This window comes from Drosophila novamexicana, unplaced genomic scaffold (genome assembly GCF_003285875.2).
Source record: "Drosophila novamexicana strain 15010-1031.04,08,12 unplaced genomic scaffold, DnovRS2.1 tig00000193-arrow-pilon, whole genome shotgun sequence".
Taxonomy (NCBI): domain Eukaryota; kingdom Metazoa; phylum Arthropoda; class Insecta; order Diptera; family Drosophilidae; genus Drosophila; species Drosophila novamexicana.
Genome location: NW_020824787.1, coordinates 2,681,404 through 2,703,737, shown reverse-complemented (window position 1 = coordinate 2,703,737; position 22,334 = coordinate 2,681,404). Strand labels below are relative to the sequence as shown.

Genomic DNA, 22,334 nt, shown 5'->3' with positions numbered 1-22,334 from the left:
CCTTACCAAATTCTAACGTCTGGACGCCAATTGCGACCCGAAAACGAAAATAATATGCGGCAAATGAAGCGTTGGCAAATATTTCGCGTGAAATTAACGCTCAGGCGCTAAGTATTTCGCAAGCCGAATGGATCATCAGCAAAAAATCAAAACAGGCGCCTGTTCCAAGTAATCAAAACTTATTCGAGTCGGGCTGCTAATGAGGGCGCAAGGAAAAATACAGCTCACGTGAATTTGTTAACACAAAGAAAGCAATCCACGATAATAAATGAGAGATAATTTTAGATGATATTAACAAATTACGATATAGCTAACTATGGAGCTGTTCTCTATGACAATTGACTTTAAATAGCTAGTTTGTCTAGAGTATTCAGTTGTAAATATTTCGAATAGCTTTCATAATTACAAAAGTCAATTCATTGTCCACAATCAGTTTAGGTCTTACTTAACTTAAATATGTATATTTTTCTATATTTATTATGCCATCGATAACTTCTATATTAATGTATATTTGCGTGTATATATGCATGTGTGCTCTCTTATAAGTACCAAACGCAGACCAAGCCCAATAACAGTATTCTTAAATATCGCCCTTCTATGAGATTCTCATGAATTCAAATTTAAGCATTTGATTGACAAGCTGTGTTGGGTATCCAATAGACTTCATCTCTTCTCATAGTGCCACACTCTCTCGCTCTCTCTCTCTCTCTCTCTTTCTCTCCCCTTTCCCGTTCGTATTCTAATACAATCTCCACTTCTTTTGTTCTTCCAGGATTGTCAGATGTCAATAACATAACTCTGCGTGTCAATGAGAGTTTTCGGGTAAGCACAGAAATTGGCATAAATATTTATATATAAGTATAAATAAGAATATATATATGCGAAGACAATTGAGATCGGGCCGCGGATTGTCTCGCCGTAGTCTCACATGACACTGGCTCCAAATAAAAAGCCATAATTCTAATAAATTTGCAGCTATTCATGGCCGCGAGGCCTGTTGGATGTGCCGCTGGGCGAAACCGCGATAGGTGCAACTGCAACTGCAACTGCAACAGGGGCTGAGCTGTCTGAGCAGAAGTGGCAGCAAGGTCTGCTGTGCAGCGACCCAAAGGAAGTCGAGGTCTCAACGTCTTGTGTCTTGTGGCACAAGGTTTTGCAGTGGCCGCCGCGTCAACGTCTGCAGAGTGGGTTGGGGCAGGGTTGGGTTTGGGGTTTGGGGGCAGACGCTGCCAGGTGATGAATGGTAATGAAAATGTTGCTGTGGCAGTTGTTGCAATGCCGCTGTGTCTGCCGCGACGTCAGCTCAGCCAACTGCCTCAATAAAAACTAATGCAGTGGCAGTGGCAGTTGCAGTTGCAGTTGTTGTTGCAGTTGTTGTTGCAGTTGTTGTTGCAGTTGTTGTTGTTATTGTCGGCCCGTACGATAATCATCTGCTGCTGCGGTTGCGGCCATGGCTATTGCTATTGCTGTTGCTATTGCTGTTGGCTTGGCCCACTTGTTGCCAACGTCAAGTAGCAGAAAAACATAAAATTTTATGCATTCGTATTTCTTTCGAAGCGCAGCAAACACTATGCGCCGCACCCCGCAACCGAGCCACACTCCTCATCCGTTCCCGCAGCCGAGTGCCTGCCTCTTGGCCAAACAATTGTCGGTTTTCTCTAACGTTTTTCGAATACCCCCTGAAAATAGCTAAGAAGAGTAGACATGCTGTAGACATTCCTGATCTAGAGAGACTTTCAATTTAAATATTATCATTTTATCGATAGTAGAATCGATAAATAAATCGATTGTGCAGCTAAGCAGAGATTATTTGTGTATATCTGCGAGATTGAAAGAAAAAGATACTTTTTATATATCTGAGAGATTGAAAGAAAAACTTATTAAACTAGAGAAGCTTGTTCGATAACTGTCCCATATATATTAGCATTTATACAATCGATAAATAAATCGATTATGGAGAATATATGAGACTCTTTAGGTATACCTGAAAGGTTGAACGAACTTCGGATCTTTCCCTCTTATACTATAGAGAGTACGAATTCTCGTCTGTTGCAGGGTATTTGCTAGTCAGACATACTCAATCTGAGCCCACTTTTTGTTTTTTGTAGCTTTTTGCTGCTGCCTCGTTTTGATTAATCTGACATTGTAATGCAAAAATCCATTTGGCAGCTCAACAGCAGCGGCAACAAAACAAGTTATTACCAAGTTGTGCGGGGCAGCTGCCTTGTGTTTTTTTTTTCGCTATGTTTTTCTCTTCTTTAGTTTTTGGCGTTTTACAAGCACGCTCGTGTTCAACCCAGTTTAAAGAGTGCCAAACTTGACCTAGCCGAGATGGAATTTAGACATTGCAGCCAAAATCCCAGCTGCGCCCGGCCAGGCATAAAGAGTTATGGCCGTGCCGAGAGACGCCTCCACAAACAGTTTCTACTTAGGGCGCTGCCGTTGACGCCCCCGCGTTCCAATGGCACGAGCTGTCGTTTGCCAGCAGACGAGGCAATAAAATTGCGGAAATGATTTCAACAAATTGATAGGCATCACACCAACTCGGGCCAACACGGGCCAACCCGGGCCCACTTGGCCAGCTGGTCAAGCGGGCATCTAAGTAATTGCTGGGCGCGTCTGGAGAACGTGCTCGGGGAACGCAGCCCAGGAATCTCTTCAGCGAAACGCTTTCAAAGTGCGTGACCTGATCAAGGACAAAGGCGCCAACAAACTATAAAAGAATGAACAAAATGGAGCTGACAATTATTGATGATTATGGCCAAGAAAAGGCTGTGATGACATTTAAAACAGGCAATTATTCGAATATCTGTGGGGGGCGAGACAACTAGTTCACTAGTTCACAAGTAAACAAGTAAAAAATAAATAAATTAAAAGGAAACAATGCCAACTAAACTAACTAATGTATTACGTAAATCCCAAGAAACCACAAGAAGCTATTTTCGGAACAAAAAAAACGTCAATTGGAGCAAACACAACTGGAAGGAAAGGCAGCAAATTTGAATGCTTAGGAACTAGTTCTTTATGTCTTGGCAGAATTCATATAGGGTAGGTGAACTAGTTCCAAATGCACCAACAAAAGCGAGCATATAACATGTTGCAATGGTAACTGAAATAAAGAACAAGTTCCCCGGAATGTGTCAAAAAAAATGTGTGAATGTTGAACGCAAAAGAACTAGTTCCCTAGAATTTGTGAAAAAAAGTATGAATGTTGAACGCGATAGAGCTAGTTCCCTTGAATATGTCAAACAAATTATAAATCTTGAACATGAAAGAACTAGTTCGCAAGAATATGTAGAAAAGTGTGTATACTTAACGCCAAAGAACTTGTTCCAAAGAATATGTCAAAAAAAACAAGCTGCCAAGGATTTTGAAAATACCACGCAATACTTCGGTAATTGGATTTTAGGAAATAACTAAATTATGTCGAAATGTCATTTAAATGTCACAAACGAACTAGTTCCATGAAATGCTGCTTCAAAAAAAGGGTTACAGTTCGATTTTGATTGGCCCATTTGTAAGGAAAGCTTCAAATCTAATTTGGGGCAAGTGATAGAAATCATTGCACCCTCTGCGCCCCCCCTCAGCAACAAGCTACATAGTTACTGTTAGAAAGAAATTAACCAATCCCACCGAAAAAAAGCACTCTTATCTAAATGATGTACTTAAACTCGCGAAATTTGTGTGCTTTAAGCGAAGCTTTAATGTGTAAGACGTAAAAGAAGAAGCAGCAAAATACATAAGAAGGCGAAAAACGGGGCGTGCTTGTGGAACGTAAAGCATGTCTGCCAACGCCCACAGTGCCACGCCCAAAAGCAACGGCTACTGCGACAACAACAACAACAACAACGAAAACGACAACGACATAAACTTGGAATGTTGAATGTGCCTCAAACTTTTGCTGACATGACTGTCTCTAATGCCAAACACGCGCCAAAGTTTCAGACACAGAAGCACACACACACACACACGCACAGCAGCGACCGACATTTGGCACAGAAAAGCACACAACAAAGTTTTAGATGAACACACATACCAATACAAGCATGCACATAAAACTGTGTCGCAGCGCAGACAAAAGAGTAGAAGGCAGCAAAGAGCGAGAGTTAGAGAGAGAGAGAGAGAGAGAGCAAGCTTGGGCGAGGCGCCGGGCGCGTCTAGTACAGCAGGCAAAGGCAGACGGCGTCAGACACACACTCACACATATATATATATGCACACGCACACTGAGCAGCAGGCGCCGTCTATGTACAAGCGCAAAAGCGTGCGACCGACAAACCGACCGACCGACATACGAAGCTCAGCCGAGCGCTCGGCTTACGACTGGTCCGTCCGAAAAAAAAAAAGAAGGAAGAAAAAAATCAACAAGCAATTTCCCTTTGGCTGCGTCTCGGCAGACGCTGCCCAGCCACCCAATTAAGCCATGAGTTGACCCAGCCAGCCAGCCAGCCAACCAGCCACCCAACACCCGCTGCCGACCCCTGCCGCCAACCACCAGCCGCCTGCCTGTCTGTGTAGCGAAGCAAACTCCAAAGCAAGCGACACAGTTGCCCACCACAACCTACAGCAACAAAATACGTCTGAGGGCGCGACGCTTTCGGCAATTGCTATCTATCTCTTTTGCGCCAACAGTGTGTAGCTAAAGCTCGCCCCCTTACACAACACTGTCGGTCGCCTGGGCAGACAAAATAAAAGGAAAAACCGTTGAAAGTTCTGCATGGCTTGCCTCTCCTTCGCTCTTCGTCTGTGTGTGTGTGAGTGTGGAGTATTCGTCTGTGTGAGTGTCGAGTATTCGTCTGTGTGCGTGTGTTTTGTGTAAAAGTTTTTGCCTGCTTTTGTGCTGCTGCTGCTGCTGCTACTAAGTTTTTGCTGCTTCCTATGCCCGTGGTTGTTGTTGTTGGTATTTTTGTTCTTACGACATTTTCGTTGACATATTTTGTTTATCAGCATCCGCGCTGTGTCTGCGTGTGTGTATGTGTGTATTTTTGTCTCAAGGGTGTTTTACTTTTGTAGACGCTGCTTCAGCTGTTTTGCTTCTTCTTGCATTCTTTTTTACTGCCTTTTGCCTAAATTTCTTTTGGTTTTGCGCCAGCCCTGAAACTTGACTGCAGCTTCTTCTTCTTCCTCTTGCTATGCTTCCTGCGCGTCTCGATATTACATTTATTGATAGCCTAGCGAGGCGGGGGAGGGGGGGGTGCGCTGCGCATATTTGACTGCTGACCCGCCGCCGGCGGCCTTTTGCTTGCTTCTTCTTGCCTCCTCCACCCTCCGCCGTCTCAAGTTTCGCTCAGCTGAAATGGTGTCAACTTTTTTTTATTTTCGTTTTGCTAGCTTTTCAGTTTCAATGCAATAAATTGAAAGACTCGAGCGCTCAAGTTTTATAAGCCCACGTGGGTTTTAAACTTGTTGTTGTTGTTGTTGTTGCCATAGTTGTAACTGTAGCAATTACAATTGTTGTTGTTGTTGTTGTTGTTGTTGTTGTTGTTGTTGTGTGTGCTTTTAAGTCTCCAACAGACACGACACGTGTTGCTGTCAATTCATTTTTTTTTCGGCTGCTTAATGATTTACGGTTACCCACACACACACACACACACACACACACACACACACACGAGCGCAAATAAAGCGTGTAAACAGGTGCCAAAACAGAAAGCAACAACAACAACACGCAAACCAAAACTAGTTTGCACAAGAAAGTAGAGAGAAAGAGAGGAAGCGAGAGCGAGAGCGAGAGGGAGAGATAAAAGTCGAATTGTCGATCGAAAATTATCAATTACGCATAAGTTGCTTTAATTGTTTGTAATATGTCAGAAAAAAAGAGATTGATTGACGTTTCGGCTTGTTATGCTACTTTTTTTCAATTCGTTATTGTTGTTGTTTTTGCTGCTGTCTAAGGTTTTTTTTCTTTCAGTGTAAGACAGAGTTTTATCTTGTGCTGAGATTGAGTTATATAGATTGCGTAAGCAAAAAATAATCCTGTTAGAGCTAAACTAAGCTCAAATTTTAAATTGTTGTAGGAAATGAAATGACCCAAAACAGTGTAAAAACAAACTTTTGTAATCAGAAGAGTTAACATTTTAACAGAATGTAAGTCTCTTTAAAAAAAATCAGAATAGTTTGTGGGTTTTTGTTGAAGTACATTCTGCAACTAGCTAGCTAAACCCACTGAGAATTCTGTTAGTATTTCAGGGGTTTCAGTGAATCACAGAGTCCTAAGTTAATAAGGGACAACCAATTTAAGGGGCAATGTCTAGAGAAAAAGACGCTAAATTTATTGAATTTGTAAGGCGTTTAAAACATTCTATTGTAAGAAATATAAGGTATAATAATAATATATAATAAGAAATATTAATATCTTTCAGCAAGCATTCTGAGCACTTAAAATATATACAAAAACTTTAAAGTTCTTTTTTGAATCATAAATAGTCCATTACAGGGCAGCTTATAGTCGATCATAAGAGCTCAACTCACGCTGATATAAAACAGTTATCGTTGTTGTTGTTGTTGTTGTTGTTGTTGTTAACGGTAATAATGAAACGGCAATTGATATACAGATCGACAGTTGAGCAGCAGCCAATCGGAACTCACCTGCAATAAAAGAGAGCGAGAGAGGGAGAGAGAGAGAGAGAGAGAGATGAGTGTGAGACAAAAATCAAATAATATAACGTAACAATATTAAAGCGCAGTTACAAGAGTTTTCAGTGCGTATTGCGCACATAAAAATAGCTTTTTTTCGACTTATTATTTTGGTTTTTTTTTTTGGCTTTTCTTTTCGTTTTATTTGGTTTTTCAGTTTGCAATTTTAATTGCTGGCATTGCCTGCAATTAATTTGTCAATAAAATGCATTTGGCTTTTAGTGAAAGAGCCAAAACACAGGCGCACATAAAAATTGCATTAGAGTGAACCAAATTGCAGGCAGCGGGCAGCAGAGGAATGGGGGTGGGGGGGAGGAGGGGATTTTTGGAAAGGGCCCGCGGCCCGCTTGACTTCTGTGCCAAGATTTATGTTGTGCCGCATGCCAGCTACGCCAGCCAAAATATCGCTCCGCCCACCGCCCACCGCCTGGCAAACGCCCTCTACAGAACACCACACCCCCCCCCCCTCCACCACGCCCCTTTACAGCGTGCAGATTGTTTGACTCGTCGGGCTGGCAAATTTATTTTTCATTTTCATTTTTGTTGCAATTTTCTTTTTGATTTTTGGCTTTTGCTCCTCTTCTGCCCATTTTCTTGTTGCAGCCCAAGACATGCTCTCTCCCTCTCTGTCGCTCTCTTTCACACGCATAGCATGGGCATATATAAAAATAGTAGATTAGCATAAATCTGCGCGGCGAAGCATGAGAACAATTGTGGAGCGCGTGCAGCGCCATCTAGCGTTCAGATTGGTAACTTTTGTTAAGCAATTTATTATTAGCTGTAAATGCTGTATTTATTATTGGATTCCTTTGACATCTATTTGACATTATGTATATGTATCGAAATCTCTCGAATATATATATATGTATATATATACATAAAATGCTTATAAGCCCAATTATTTGCGTAAGTGTTTTATTTACCATAAGTTTATCTATTGACATTTATTTTTTTGTTATTTTCTAGGCAAGGTCTGTGTTGTCTGGCCCACTGCCACGCTGCCACGCCCAGGAAATAGGTAAGCGCTTCTCATATTTAACACATTTTGAAATATTCATACATTTTATAAAAAGAAAATGACAAAAAATATAAGAGAAATTCAATTCAATTCTCAGAAAAAAATGTCACAAAGCCACACCCACTTATGCGCCCACTTTAGCTTGAACTATTATTAAAATATATTATATATACATATATATATAGCCGGGCAGTTGTTTTGTAGAGTATCTCGCTTGTTTTTTAATGCACGTACGAGTTTTAAACAAATATGTGAGCACAATAAAAAGCAAAGCAAATATTTGGACAGTTGTGTCTGGCGGCTATGTTCAGCCATATAAACCCGATCAAAGGCTTTAATAATGCTAAAAAAAACGACAAATTTAAATAAAATAAAACAAAATTAATTGTTTTTATGTTGCTGAAGAGAACGATTTTTTAAAGAAATTCAAGCAAAATTTTTAATTTTGAAATGCAACAAAAATAAATAAAAAAATAATATAAAAAAAAGTGAAAATAAAAGAAATTGTTTTTAACTTAAATGAAAAAATAAAAATAAAATACAAATAAAAACATAAAACAAATTCTTTATAAATTAAATGAAAGAAAAAAAAAAACAAATTAAAGCAAATGTTTTTATTTACAAAAAAAAAATAAAATAAAAAATAATTGTTGTAATTTAAAAATTAAAGAAATTGTTTTTGTTTCGAAACAATTTTTTAATTTATATAAATAAATAAAGTAAAACATAGAAAACAAATAAAACAATTTCTTTTTAAATTTAAATGAAAATTAAATTAAAAATAAAAGAAATACTTTCAAACTGAAATGAAGAATTCAGCATTTTTCGAGCCAGTTTGGCCATAAAAAGTGCAGGCATGCCCTAACCCTTAGATTCGGGTAGTTTAGCTAGGCGAATAGTTTTGGAGAGAGTCGCATAAATTACGCGAACACTTGCAATAATATGCAAATGTCGTTGCCTGCTTTTGATGGGCAAAACACAATAAATTAACGCAATAAATTCAATGGAAGAAAAAATAGCACACACACAAAAAAAAGAAATGCGTTGGGGCAGGCAGAGGGGTGAGAGGGGGTCAGCTAGGGGTAGAAATTGGCGTCAGTTTTGTTTGTGTCGCCAGACGATGGTCGAGACAACAACAACATGCTTGTTGCTGCTGTTGCTGCTGTTGCTGTTGTTGCTGCTGTTGTTGCTGTTGTTGTTGTTGTTGTTGTTGTTGATTGTCCTTTGCGTGCGACAGCGACAGCGACAGCGTCAAAATGGCGTCGCCAATATGTCGCCCTCGGCATGGGAATATGGCGACAGCGTCTATGCCAAACTATGGACAAAACTATTTTGCCACACGTTGTTGCCGCACGATGTTGCTGTTGTTGTTGTTGTTGTTGCTCGTCGACTGGGCGCGTTAATTGCCCCCTTTGAGTCGAACTGACAGCAACGATAAACGAGCAAACAGTTGGGGCATGGGGCATGCGGCATGCGGCATGTGGCTTGGAGCATGCAGCATGGGGCATGGGGCATGTGACATGCGTTTTTCTGCGCCTCTGGCTGGCTCCCCCAAAGCCTTTTGTATGCCATGCGTACGCTAATGCGTCTCTAATGTTGCTTCAATTTGCCTCTGTGTGTGTGCAACATGATGTTGCCGTTGTTGCTGTCGTTGTTGTTGTTGTTGTTGTTGTTGTTGTCTCTCTTTTTTGCCATTTTTAATTTAGCAAATGTTGTAAATTTACGCTAATTTATTGCGTGTCGCCTGTGCCGCCAGTCGTGGCATCCACACACACACACACACACACACACACACACACACACACACACACACACACACACACATGCTGGCCGTGTGCATTAGTCACTTGCTTGGTGGCCAGCTAATTGCCACGCCGCACAACGTACAGGCAAAATGTGAAATTAGGATTGTTATTGTCGGCTTGACGCAGATGAAATACCCTTGCAGAGAAATCAACCAGACAAAGATACTCTTAACAACAAGAATCTATGCCAGGTTTCAAGCATTTATCTTCAAAAGTAGCTGAGTTCCAGTCATAGAAGTCCATGGGAGGACAGAGAGTTTATGTAGCCCAAACGAGGCCAGAGTTTATATGGCCACAACCCTGGCAACTTGTAGACGTTGCACAGTTTGTGGCATAATCATAATACCCGCAGCTAGGGCATATATAAAGCCACACAAACACGGCAGACAGGCGGGCAGCCAGGCAGCTTTTGGGCGGGCAGCCAGGACATCTTAATTTTCCATTAAAGGCTGAGAAAAAGAAATAAATATCGCTTTTGATTTACAATAGAGCCAAAAGCAGACGCAGAAGTGTGAACATAATTTAACAATGTTCAGCCAGATAAATTATCGTGTGCTAAGCTCACGAACTCGAAAGAAAACTTTGGCTCCGATTACACTAGACCACAGGAACGAGGCAAGTGCAGACAAAGTGCTTAAAGCAGCGGAACAGGCAGCGAGAGCAGCGGGGGGAGGGGGGCGGGTTGCGGGTTGCAGAAGGGGGTCGCGTTTTGAGGCACAATAAATCAGAAGCTGCAACAGCAACAATCCTGCGGCAGGTGCAAGCTGTTTGTCTTGCTCGCACTCAACCCAACCCTCCCCCCCCTCCCCTCCCTCCACTCACCTCCTGCCTGGCATGCTAATTATGACCGTTATGCAGTGACAAAACAGCCAACAACTAGAAGAAGAAGCAGCAGCAGAAGTAGAAAACTCTTGCCACAGTCCAAAACAGCGCGAGTTTAAGTGGCAAATGCAGATGCACATAGATAGATGCAACGCCGACAACAGGGTTGCCAGGTGAACACACACACGCACACATTGAGGCGACATCAAAGCAACTCTGGCCAGAAAATGGCTTCTAATTACGAGCGCTTGCACAGTTTGGCGTGGTTGTCGCCCGTGGACCAAGTTGGTCGCTTGTTTTGCATAATTTATTGTAATTAGCTCGCGTTGCCCGCGAGTTGCGAGTGGCCACAGAAGCAGATATATTGGCAGCAACCCGCCGGCATCCGTCGGTTCGACAAATGGGGAGACGGAAAGCCAAGGCTCGACAAATGCATATTGCTTTCGTCGATAAGTGACACGTGATCGATAGGAAATGTTTGTATATATATATATGTGCATGTCGCTATCGCTATCGTTGCGCATGTATCGATAAATGCAAATTATGTCACAGCGAAAATCGACAAGTGAAACGTTATCGATAAATAATGAATAAATCGTATCGATAATGTAGATAATTATAGCAATTGCCAAAGATCAATACCTTTTACTTTTAGCGACAAGTGAAACGTTATCGTTGAGTACGTATCGATAAATCATAATTAGGTGCGTGATATCAATGTTTATCGATAAGTGCAACGTTAACGATAGGTAATGCCTTGCTGGAAATAAACAAGCAGAGTGTATCGATATCGTTACTAAAGTATCGATAAAAGCTTTTAACATCACAGCTAAATCTAAAGCTGTCGAAATATATTGCTTTGATCGAAAAGTGAAGCAAAATCAATCAATAATAAATCGTAATAATATCGCAGCGAAAGCTAATACTCGATAAATGGCAAGTGAGTATCGATAAGTGACACGTATCGATCAATTTTTAATGCCAGATGAATTTATTGTCATATGCATTTTAATTCCAATGAAATGTTATTAACACTCTCAAATTTATCGATAGTCGTTTATACATATCAAATATGCATGTATATATTTCCGATAAATTATCGAGTGCATTATTTTACAAATCCGGAACTAACAGCCTGAATTGTACAATCGAGAGTACTTCTCATGGGGAATCTAGCCAAAGAAAGTGCCAGAAAGCAGTGCAAAAGCTAAAGATATAAAAACTAAAAATATTTTTGATAATAATCAAGAATTTTCAACGCGTTTTCCGCTCGCACTTAATGCCCATTGTTCTGCTTGCCGCCGCGTTGTCGACAATTATAAATTTGCATTTTCTTGGCTTTTGCCTGCGCGAGTTTTTCCGCTCGCAGGTTTTGTGATGTAACCCCTTGCTTTGTGGTCGATTTGGGTCAAAATTTAGATTTATATTTTTCTGATGCCAATCGATAGTACTGATCGTTACGAGTCAAAAATAGTATAAAATTCCAAAATCTGAGATTATTTGGCCGAGATAGTTTAAAAAATCAACAAAAAAGGTTGATTTTACAAACGAAACGTTTGTTGGCCAAAAACTCATTTCAACCCATCATTTTTTAATTTGTTTGAATGCCGTATAATAGTAGGGATTCGTACGAATTCAAAAAGGTATAACATTTCAAAAACAGGATATATTTACCCGAGAGTTCAATAAAAAAAGTCAAAAAAGTTTATTTTTTTTTTAACTTATTTATGTTTATTGTATTGAATCAAAACATAGCATACATTTTTATTACAAAACCGTCAACTTAGGTGGTATCTCGCCAATCCTGGTTGACTCCTCAGGCTTTATCGTGGACAAACGTCAAAGCCGTCTTCTTTGAGTAAGGCTGCACCGTCACGTAGGTAGTCGGTGGGCTCTGGGGCTTCTCCTGTGTCGTGGTTGGAGGAGGTCTCTAAAGGATCTTGCCTTGAGCCTTCTGACTAGACACCTCTCAGCGAGGTCTCTTGTATGAGTTGGCGAATGCTTCGACTCTGAGATAACTTGGCCGAGATAGTCTAAAAAAATCAACAAAAAAGAGATTTTCAAAAAAATATTCAAAAAAAAGTTTTCATATTCGAACCTACCCCAGGTAATAGCTCCACAACGACAAAACTCCAGGGGGAGATATTGTCCTTCCAAATCATCACGTTTTTTTTTTTCAAAATCGAGGTCGGTGCGAAAATCGAAACTTTTTCGATGATTTTTTTTTAATATCTCGGGTAAATAATGTCTGATTTTGAAATGTTATACCTTTTTGAATGCGTACGGATCCCTACCATCAATTGGCATTCAAGCAAATTAATCATCGATGGGTTGAAAAATGTTGTTGACAAAAAACCGATTCTTTCGTAAACTCAACCTTTTTGATGATTTTTTGGAATATTTCCATCAAATAATGTCCGATTTTGCAATTTCATACCATTTTTGACTCGTAAGGATCAGTTCTATCGATTGGCATCAAAAAAAGGAAATCCAAAATTTTGACCCAAATCGACAAAATGGCAAGGAGTTACATCACGCTTTTTTTCAAAATAGAGGTCGGTGCGAAAATCGGAACTTTTTTGATGATTATACCCTGAACCCATCAAAAATTGGAATAAGGGTATATTGTATTCGTGCAAAATCCAAATGTAAGTAACAGGCAGAAGGAAGCTTCTCCGACTCCATAAAGTATATATATTCTTGATCAGCATCAATATCCGAGTCGATCTAGCCATGTCCGTCGGTCTGTCTGCCGTCCGTCCGTCCGTATGTATGAACGCAAGGACCTCAGAACCTATAAGAGCTAGAGACTTGAAATTTTAGATGTAGGTGCTCCTAGTTCCCGCGCAGATCGATTTTGTTTCCGATAATCGATAACTTACTCAGTTTCCAAGCAATCAAGATATCTCCGCGCGGAGTTATGTCGTTTTGGAACGTCATATCTCCGCGCGGGAGTTATGTCGTTTTGGAACGTTTTGTTGACCAAAAAACGTTTCGTTGGTATAATCAAACTTTTTTGTTGTTTTTTTTTAGACTATCTCGGCCAAGTTATCTCAGAGTCGAAGCATTCGCCAACTCATACAAGAGACCTCGCTGAGAGGTGTCTAGTCAGAAGGCTCAAGGCAAGATCCTTTAGAGACCTCCTCCAACCACGACACAGGAGAAGCCCCAGAGCCCACCGACTACCTACGTGACGGTGCAGCCTTACTCAAAGAAGACGGCTTTGACGTTTGTCCACGATAAAGCCTGAGGAGTCAACCAGGATTGGCGAGATACCACCTAAGTTGACGGTTTTGTAATAAAAATGTATGCTATGTTTTGATTCAATACAATAAACATAAATAAGTTAAAAAAAAAATAAACTTTTTTGACTTTTTTTATTGAACTCTCGGGTAAATATATCCTGTTTTTGAAATGTTATACCTTTTTGAATTCGTACGAATCCCTACTATCATACGGCATTCAAACAAATTAAAAAATGATGGGTTGAAATGAGTTTTTGGCCAACAAACGTTTCGTTTGTAAAATCAACCTTTTTTGTTGATTTTTTAAACTATCTCGGCCAAATAATCTCAGATTTTGGAATTTTATACTATTTTTGACTCGTAACGATCAGTACTATCGATTGGCATCAGAAAAATAAAAATCTAAATTTTGACCCAAATCGACTAAAAAGCAAGGGGTGAAGACGCTTCAAAACGACATAACTCCCGCGCGGAGATATGACGTTCCAAAACGACATAACTCCCGCTTGGAGATATGACGTTCCAAAACGACATAACTCCCACGCGGAGATATGACGTTCCAAAACGACATAACTCCGCGCGGATGCGCAAGGATCTCAGAACCTATAAGAGCCAGAGACGCAGATCGCTTCCGAAAATCGATAACTTACTCTGTTTCCAAGCAATCGATAAAAATCGTTATCGATTTTTGGCCAATTTTGGTAAATAATAAGAGCAGGAGTCACCAAACTTGACATATAGCTTCTAACATAGAATATATATATGCATTTGATATTGGAAGAAGAGGGTTCAGGGTATCCCCTAGTCGGGAGCTCTCGACTAGAGCCTCTTACTTGTTTTATTTATGATTTGATTTTCTTTTCTTTTCTCTTTGCCTTTTTTGTGGCTGCCCCTTTTAAGCATGATTGTAATTTATGATTGCGTTCCCTTTTAATGTCTTCCTTGCCGCAAAATGAGGCGGCGTGATTAATTTAAATTAATGCGTCGCGTCGCGTCGCGTCGCCTGCCCTCGGCGCAGTGTCAACTGCCAAAGCAAATAAACCAGTGGAAAACCCTTTCAATCTCACACCAAAAGTGGAAGAAAAAAAAAGAAAAGTCGCAAAATATTTTTCATCAAGTGGCAAAACTGTGAAAAACCCAGCAACAACAACGCCACGAAGCGAAAAACTAATAAACAAAGCGTCAAATGGAAAATGCACACAACAACAAGAAAGAAAAGAAAAAAAATTGTGAGAAAAACAAACAAAAAACAAAAAAATTTTGCAAATGTAGCGCAGCAAATTTTTTTCAATTAATGCGCGCCGCGAATGCAATTGAAAAGCTCGCAAGGAAAAATTCTTAACGCCACTCAAAACAAACATCAAATGTGGCAAATGCCAGAGAACTTACAGCTAGAGATGAGCGCGTGCTCGATAGGACAATATAATCGAAACGATTAAAATTGCACAACAGGACAATTCGGCATCGATTTTGCCTATGTAACAACAATTATTTGATTGCCATTTAATTCAGACTAAAAGAAGTTGTTTTGAATTCACTTAAAATTGTTATCGACTATCGATAAATCGCTGGCTATTGCTTAAAAGCAAACTCGGCACATGCGAAGCCCTCTTCAACCTACAATTATATCGATGACATAAAATAGATATAGGCAGGTAAATATAACCTTAATATTTGCCTTCTAGCGCCATCGTAAGGCTTTCTGTGATATCGATATTAGCAGTTATCGATATATCGATACAAAGGCGTTCATTAAACAGCACATTCATTGTCATATTTTTATATAACAAACAAATGCAATACATGACTTATTTTCAGCTTTCAGCAGCTTCCAAAAGCTGTCAAAAAATATCGATAACAATTCGTATCGATAAATTCAAATTTTATTTAATTTGTTATGCTTTTGAGTTGCATTTGTGCATCTCTACGAGCTGTTATACTCGTGTCACGACACGCTGCCATCTTAAACCACTCACAAGTCCGCCCCTTCCTCTCCCCCTGACCCCTTCCCCTCGCTAACCCGCAGATGCTTTTGTGTGTTCAGCATCTGCAGTGAAATATTAATTAGCGCCAAAGTCAAATAAAGACGCCCTAAACAAAAAAAAACGAGGCAAATGCTGGGCGAAGGGAGTGAAGGAAAGGGGGGAAAGTGGCACTTAGCTGAGCTGCAGAAAATGCAATCAGACTGAGTTGCGAGTAGTTGCCCAAAAGTCGACATGTTAATCCGAACAGCAGCAGCGGCTGCAGCAACAAGAGCTACAACAAGGACATCGGGCCCGCAGCAATTAAGGACATCGGCAGCGGGAATGCACTGGCATGCGGCCGGCCCACTAGACTAAATGCAGCCCCTGACAGCATGGCTGGGGAAAATCTGTGAAATCTGTGCCATACTTTTCCAGCGGCAACAACTTGGCCAGCGGAGACCATGTCCTGGCGTTGACTTGCCTCAAACTGGGTCAAAATTATAAACACGTTATCATGCAAATGGCACAGGGACATGCAAGCCAAACTGGGCCAGAGACAGAGGGAAAGAGGGAGAGAGAGTAAGAAAGAAAGAGAGAGAGCTAGTTAGAGCGAGAGCGCAATAGCTGCTGATGACTACAGACAAGGCAGACAGCGGCTGGCATAGAAATTATCCTGCCGGCCGAGGCGAGGCCAACAAAACTGCACCCAACTCTGTGGCACTGAGTTATGTGTTTTGTTTGCCTTTGCTGTTGTTGTTGTTGCTGTTGTTGTTGCTGTTGTTGCTGTTGTTGTGCATGTTGGCCTGGCCACAGGACATGCCAAACTGTGGCATGTTCGCAACATCCTGCCCCCATCTAAAAGCCGCACACCGTCTGCCTCCCGGACTGCCCATGGACAAGCGCCATTTGTGTCTGAGTAGCCAGCCAAATGTTGTTTGTTCTCGGAATCTCTCTGTTTCCATTTGATGATCAGCTCTTCTTCCTTCAATACTTCAATATCTTAATGCAATATTTCAACTAGTTTGAGCACAGTTCTGTTGCTTTCCAATTACAGCTATTTAAAGCTATCAAAGATTGTCTTAAATCCAAATTTAAGAACTTTAGATACGAATCTAATCGGAATTCTTCAAATCTGACGTTAAGTAGACAAGTTATCATGTTTTGAAAGTTCTTCAAAAGCTTCAAGCTTGATTGTGTCGAGTAGAAAATGTCAGATCACGTTTTTATGCTAAAAATTACTTTTCGGAAAACTGAAAACTTTGACGCCGTTCTATTTTGGCTGGCTGCCTAAATTTGGCTACAAATTCAGCTGAAGTAATAGGCGAACAGAAAGTAGAAAAGTCTGTGAATTAAAAATTGTATTGCATACGCGCACGGGGAACATAACAGTCGACTGTTAAGCAACAGCTGTAGCCACTGTAAAGGGACTGTAGTAAGGAGAGCTGTTAGGGAGCATGTAAAAAAGCATTTGAGATTTTAAAAGTCGAATTCGAAATTATATACTCCTTTTAGACTCGCGCACATTCGCATTATACAAAAATGGACTTCATATATTTAAATAAAGATATTATACCAATCATTCAGTCAGTCAGTTGGTCAATCAGTCAGTCAATGAGTCAATCATCCAGCCAATTAATCAGTCACTCAGTCAGCCAATCTGTCAGTGAAGCAGTCAATCAATCAGTCAACCTAACAGTCAGTCAGTCAATCGATTATTCAGTTATTCAGTCAATCAATCAGCTAATCAATCAGTCAATCAATCAGCCAATCTGTTTTTTAGAGATGAGCACGGCTCTGACTAATATTCTATGTCTCCTCGAGGGTTTGGGAATGTTGGATATTTATGGAGAACGCCACGGTAGGCTTATTTTAGCCGCAGGCAATTAGACAACAGCTGCCGGGCAAGTGGGCGTGGTTAGGCCAATGCGCATCGCTGACCAGCAGCAACAACAACAACAACAACAACCGCGCAGACAGACAGACAGACAGACAAACAAATAACAACAATTTGATTGATGTAAATGGCCGCACAATTCGCACAATAAAACAAGCTGTAATTGCAGTATCTGGCAGATACATTTCTATCTCTATTTGTATCTATAAAACACGAGCAGCATATTCGTTGCGTGTCCAATGCCAAGTGCAAGTGCAAGTCCAAGTGGTTCATACTTGTGCTTCACTGTAATTAAAGAAAATTTACAAATTGCGTGCACAGACGTAGCCCCCTCCCCCCCTTGCACACTGCTCGGCACCGCCCCTCGACCCACTCTTCGACCAATTGGTTATAGGACTAACAATTTTTCCGTTGAACCAATTAAAAATGCAAACTTTAATTAAATGATTAAAATCAGACTGAAAAGTAAACTCGAGACTTGAAGACGCCGCACCGTCCGACAGTCAGTCAGTCAATCAGTCAATCAGTCGGTCAATCGTTTGGGCGCAGACAGTGCGGGCTTCTTGGAAAATTCTCACACAATTTTCGCGCGCTTTTCAGTCATTTTGCCCCGGAAATGGCAAGCTTCACGCACACAAATTGGCCACAGTCCACAGTTGCTTGCCACATTTTGTGGCATTTGTCTATTGATGCGCATTCGTCACAGAGCTGGCCAGCATCAGCCAGCTCATCAGCCTGCAGGCAAAGGAAAATGCTGCAAAAACTAATCAGTTGGCCGCAAAGCGAATTCTCTTAACTGCTCCAGACTTTTGCACACATACATATATGGAAATGGCCAAGTTGGGGCGGGGGGGCGGCGCGGTAAGGCAGGGGCTAGGCATTTAAATTCAAATATTTGCAGCATGGCATATTGTGACATGTGCACAGTGCAATGCAGGCGGGACTCTTCAGACTCTCAACTTCAGGCTGAGCTGGGCCACGTTTTTATATAGTTGGCCAGTTGCTTAATTGCCAGCTCACGTTTTGGCTTTGGCTTTGGCTGTGGCTGTGGCTTGATTTGCTGTGCCCGTCGACAATTGACATTTGCGCTCGGCATTGTGCAGACAAATCGATCTGGCAATGCGACAACAACAACAACAAGAGCTGCAACTGCAACAACAATTGCAACATGTGCAACAACTGCAGCAATGGCATTGAGTCCGATAATCAACCACGTCGGCCAACTCCAAATGTAATGCCAATGCAAATGCCAATGCGCACACACACACACACACACACACACACACACACACACACACACACACACACACACACGAGAGTTATGTGCAAGCAAAAGTATGCTGCGGCATCTTAGGGTTGGGCACGTGAGCACTTTAAATGTCGTGAGTGTCGTGACAAAACTATCAATACATGATCGTTATAAATTATTTAAAATATTATATATTATAAATTATTTAGAAAAATAAATAACAAAATATATAAATATAATGTTTAATGTATAAACAAGAAATACATATAAATATGACAAATACGTTTCACCCATATTTCACACTCGTTTGTTTAACTATGTTAAGGCCCTACACTCCAAAATGATAAAGATCATTATATTAGTTAGGGTATCCCCATATGAAAATAGAAATCTAGCACAGCAACAACTTTTCACCCATATTCCACGTTCGCTTGTACAAATGTGGAAAGTCCCCATTCACAAAAATACTCTAGGGTATTGTAGCCCTTGCCTAAAGGCAGTTGTCACCAGTCTAATTCAGGTTCGTATCCACAAGCACAAAGGCACCAGGCAATACACAGATCGATCTGGCCATATATATGTTATATATGCCCACAGATATGTCTATCTTTAAAAGGCATGCACGTGCTCCTCTCTAGAGAGAGAGACGTTCGGCTCATGGCATCTTTGCGCCGTGTTCATGCGAGGTTCAAGCCCGCAGCACGTGTTGTTGGCCTTGGCTGCGATGTGGCAACTCCTCCAACGACAACAAAGACAACTGTCGACTGTCGACTATCGACGCCTGCCGCATGGTGGGTGGGCCCGAGTCGGCTTTGCCGAAACGTGTTTAGTTTTTAATTGCAAATCAGCTAATGGCAAGTGGCAAAGACTGAAGCAGAGGCAAAGACTAAGAGGGAGAGCAGGGCGAGACGAGACGAGAGGGGGCAAGTGCTTGTGGCATAACTGCATCAAAAGCCGCAACACGTTGCGGCTGTGCAACATTGAAAACAAAGTTCAAACAAAGCGGGCAGAAGCAGCTCGCAGACTGACTGACTGATTGACTGATTGACTGATTGACTGACTGAGTGACTGACAGACGAGGCATGGCACATCAATTCCACATGAGCTGAGTCCGCGTTGTCCATGTTGCATGCTGCTCTGCGCTTGCCACAATTTTTATGACCGCCGTTTGCCGTCTGTACATTGTTGCCGCTGTTGCAGTTGTTGTTGTTGCAGTTGTTGTTGTTGCTGTTGCAGTTGTTGTTGTTGCTGTTGCAGTTGCAGTTGCCGCTTTAAATGTGGCGTGCAAAACTTCAGTTTTAATTGCCAACGCATGCATTGGACCGCCACCTGGTTGAGGCGCTGCCGTTGTCGCTGCTGCTGCTGCCTCTTGTTGTTGTTGTTTAAAATTTGTCAAGCGCACACACACACACACACACACACACACACACACATGCACACGCGCTGTGTTGTCAACGCAGCCCAAAGCGAAATTCATTTTATTTCCAACGCAATTTTGCGCTCTTTAAATTCAACTTCTTCACGCACTTAATAGTAATATATATATATATATATCGCTTTTTTTTGTTTTTCATGTTTTTCACAATGCAAAAAATGTCGCGCTCATAAATTTACATCAAACGTTGACGGCAGCGGGCCCTCGCGGCGTATGCGTAATGAACATTACAAAGGAATAATAATACAAATACCTGAGTATGAATATTGTGTTGAATATTTTTGAGCCTTTGAATAAGTTTGGCAATTCGAATATCTCAAATAAATAATTAATAAATTATTAAATAAAATATTAAGTAATTTAGTAAAACTTTTGGCTATAGGATAGCAGATAAACGAACTTATTTATGCGATTAACTCATCGAAGAACATCAAATATGCAGTCGCATATTTGCGGCAAACGAGAAGGGCGCTAGAGTTAAGCACAAAGCTCATTAGAGATTAGATTTGGACAGTCATGTTGTTGACACACACACACACACACAAACACATGTAGGCACACAGGTGCATACACATGCAGATACAGGTGAATGATAAGCCCTGTGATTAGCCTTTAACGACAATATTATTAAAGGGTTTTTATAGCAGACGGCACGAGCTGCGATCGGCAATTGTGTCAACAATTCTGCACAGGGGATGACGGCATGACTGGCATGACTGACACAAAGTGACTGACTGACTGATTGACTGACTGACAGACCGACTAACCGACTGATTGAGAGACTGACTGGCATAGCACAAGCTCAGCAATTTATATTTAAGTCTTTTTGTGTAGGACGCGACTATTTGACCATTTGATTGAATGAATGACTGACTGATTGATTGAGTCAAATAGCTTAATACTTTGTCATCTCGGGTCAAAGGCTGATTGATTGCTTGAATGACTGATTGATTGACTAACAAAAGATTAGAACAACCTCTCATACTTTAGAATCTTTGTCTAGCACTGACCAACTGATTGATTGACTGACTGACTGACGGAATGTCTGATTGACTGACAGACTGACTTTTCGATTGGCTGATAAAGACTTTACTCTTTAGATAAACGATTTAAATAACTGATTGATTGCTCTACTGATTGATTCTTTTGCTGACTGATTGATTGAGTGAGTGATTGATTGCTGTACTGACTTATTGATTCATTTCTTGAGCAATTGATTGACAAAACCTACGCAACCAAAATTGACTCTTTAGCTAGCTGATTGAATGTCTGATTGAGCTGCTGACTGATTTACTATCTGCTTGATTGACTATCTGCTTGATCGACTATTTAAATGATTTACAAAGCATACACACAACGCGTTCTACTATATTCTGTTTGTCTATGATTAAACTCTTTGATTAACTCTGGTTGACTGATTGTTTGACTGACTGATTGATTGACTGAGTGACTGGCATTGCATACGCACAACTCTTTGTATATTAGTCTCTTTGTCTTTGGCATTGTTTGATTTGCTTTGCATTGCTTTGGTTTATTGTGATTGCCTGTTTGCTGGCCACGTTCGCTGGCCCCGTTTGTTGGCCTGCTGCTTTGACTTTACACGTGTTTGCACAGCCAATGGCCGCACTTGCCGCATTCGCTGCCTGCCAGCTGCCTGCTGCCTGCTGCATGCCACCTGCTGCCGCCGCTTTGTGGGCCAAATTTGTTTGCTTGGCTGACACCTTTGAAAGTCGTTAAGCCTTTTGCAACCGCAAACTTTGGCAGGCCAAAAGGCTCAAAGCAAGTGGCTGCCTTTTGCCTTTAAGTTATTTGTTCTAACGCATAACACCCCAACCCCCCCCTCTCCCCTCCGCTCTCTCATCACTTTCTTAACCACTTGACAAAACTGATTATAGTTTAGTATTCTCTGTGAATGCGGAATTTGGGGTTGTGGGAAAGAAAAACAGTTGAAATAAGGGGAAGAATTGTGAAGAACTGGAAATTTAAATATTCTATACATTTTATAGCCTCAACTTAGAACCGGAAATATGTGCAATTATCCTTTTCTCAATTTGTGCAACATATTTCATAAAAGTTTCTATTTATTTTGAGCATGAGAAGAGAGTATAGTGTTGTATAAGATGATTAGATGATAGTATCAATCTTTAAGTTACGGTCTTTTAGAATACGGTCACACTTAGAAGTTTCGTTCAACCAACTTTTAACAGCAATTGCTGCAAAGCGCATCTCAAATGAACAAAGGGTCTAAAGTCTACAGCTCTTTACA

At 40.9% G+C, this 22,334-nt stretch overlaps 1 protein-coding gene across 3 annotated transcripts in view; it reads right to left on the bottom strand.

The window, feature by feature from the left end:
- Positions 1 to 6,377: 6,377 nt before the first annotated feature.
- LOC115758660 (ski oncogene-like) overlaps positions 6,378 to 22,334 on the bottom strand; it is a 45,572-nt gene continuing 29,615 nt past the window's right edge. Inside the window, exons 1-2 of one of the 3 annotated variants that reach the window (XR_004017436.1) lie at positions 7,560 to 7,684; positions 6,521 to 6,588 (exon numbers count right to left, since the gene is read on the bottom strand). Coding sequence is in view for 1 of the 3 variants with exons in the window: in XM_030699399.1 (XP_030555259.1) it covers positions 6,520 to 6,588 (69 nt within the window). In the remaining 2 variants the exon portion in view is untranslated. Of the gene's footprint in view, positions 6,589 to 7,140; positions 7,415 to 7,559; positions 7,685 to 22,334 lie in introns of those variants that run through there. The other 2 variants (XR_004017435.1, XM_030699399.1) reach the window with 2 other exon arrangements.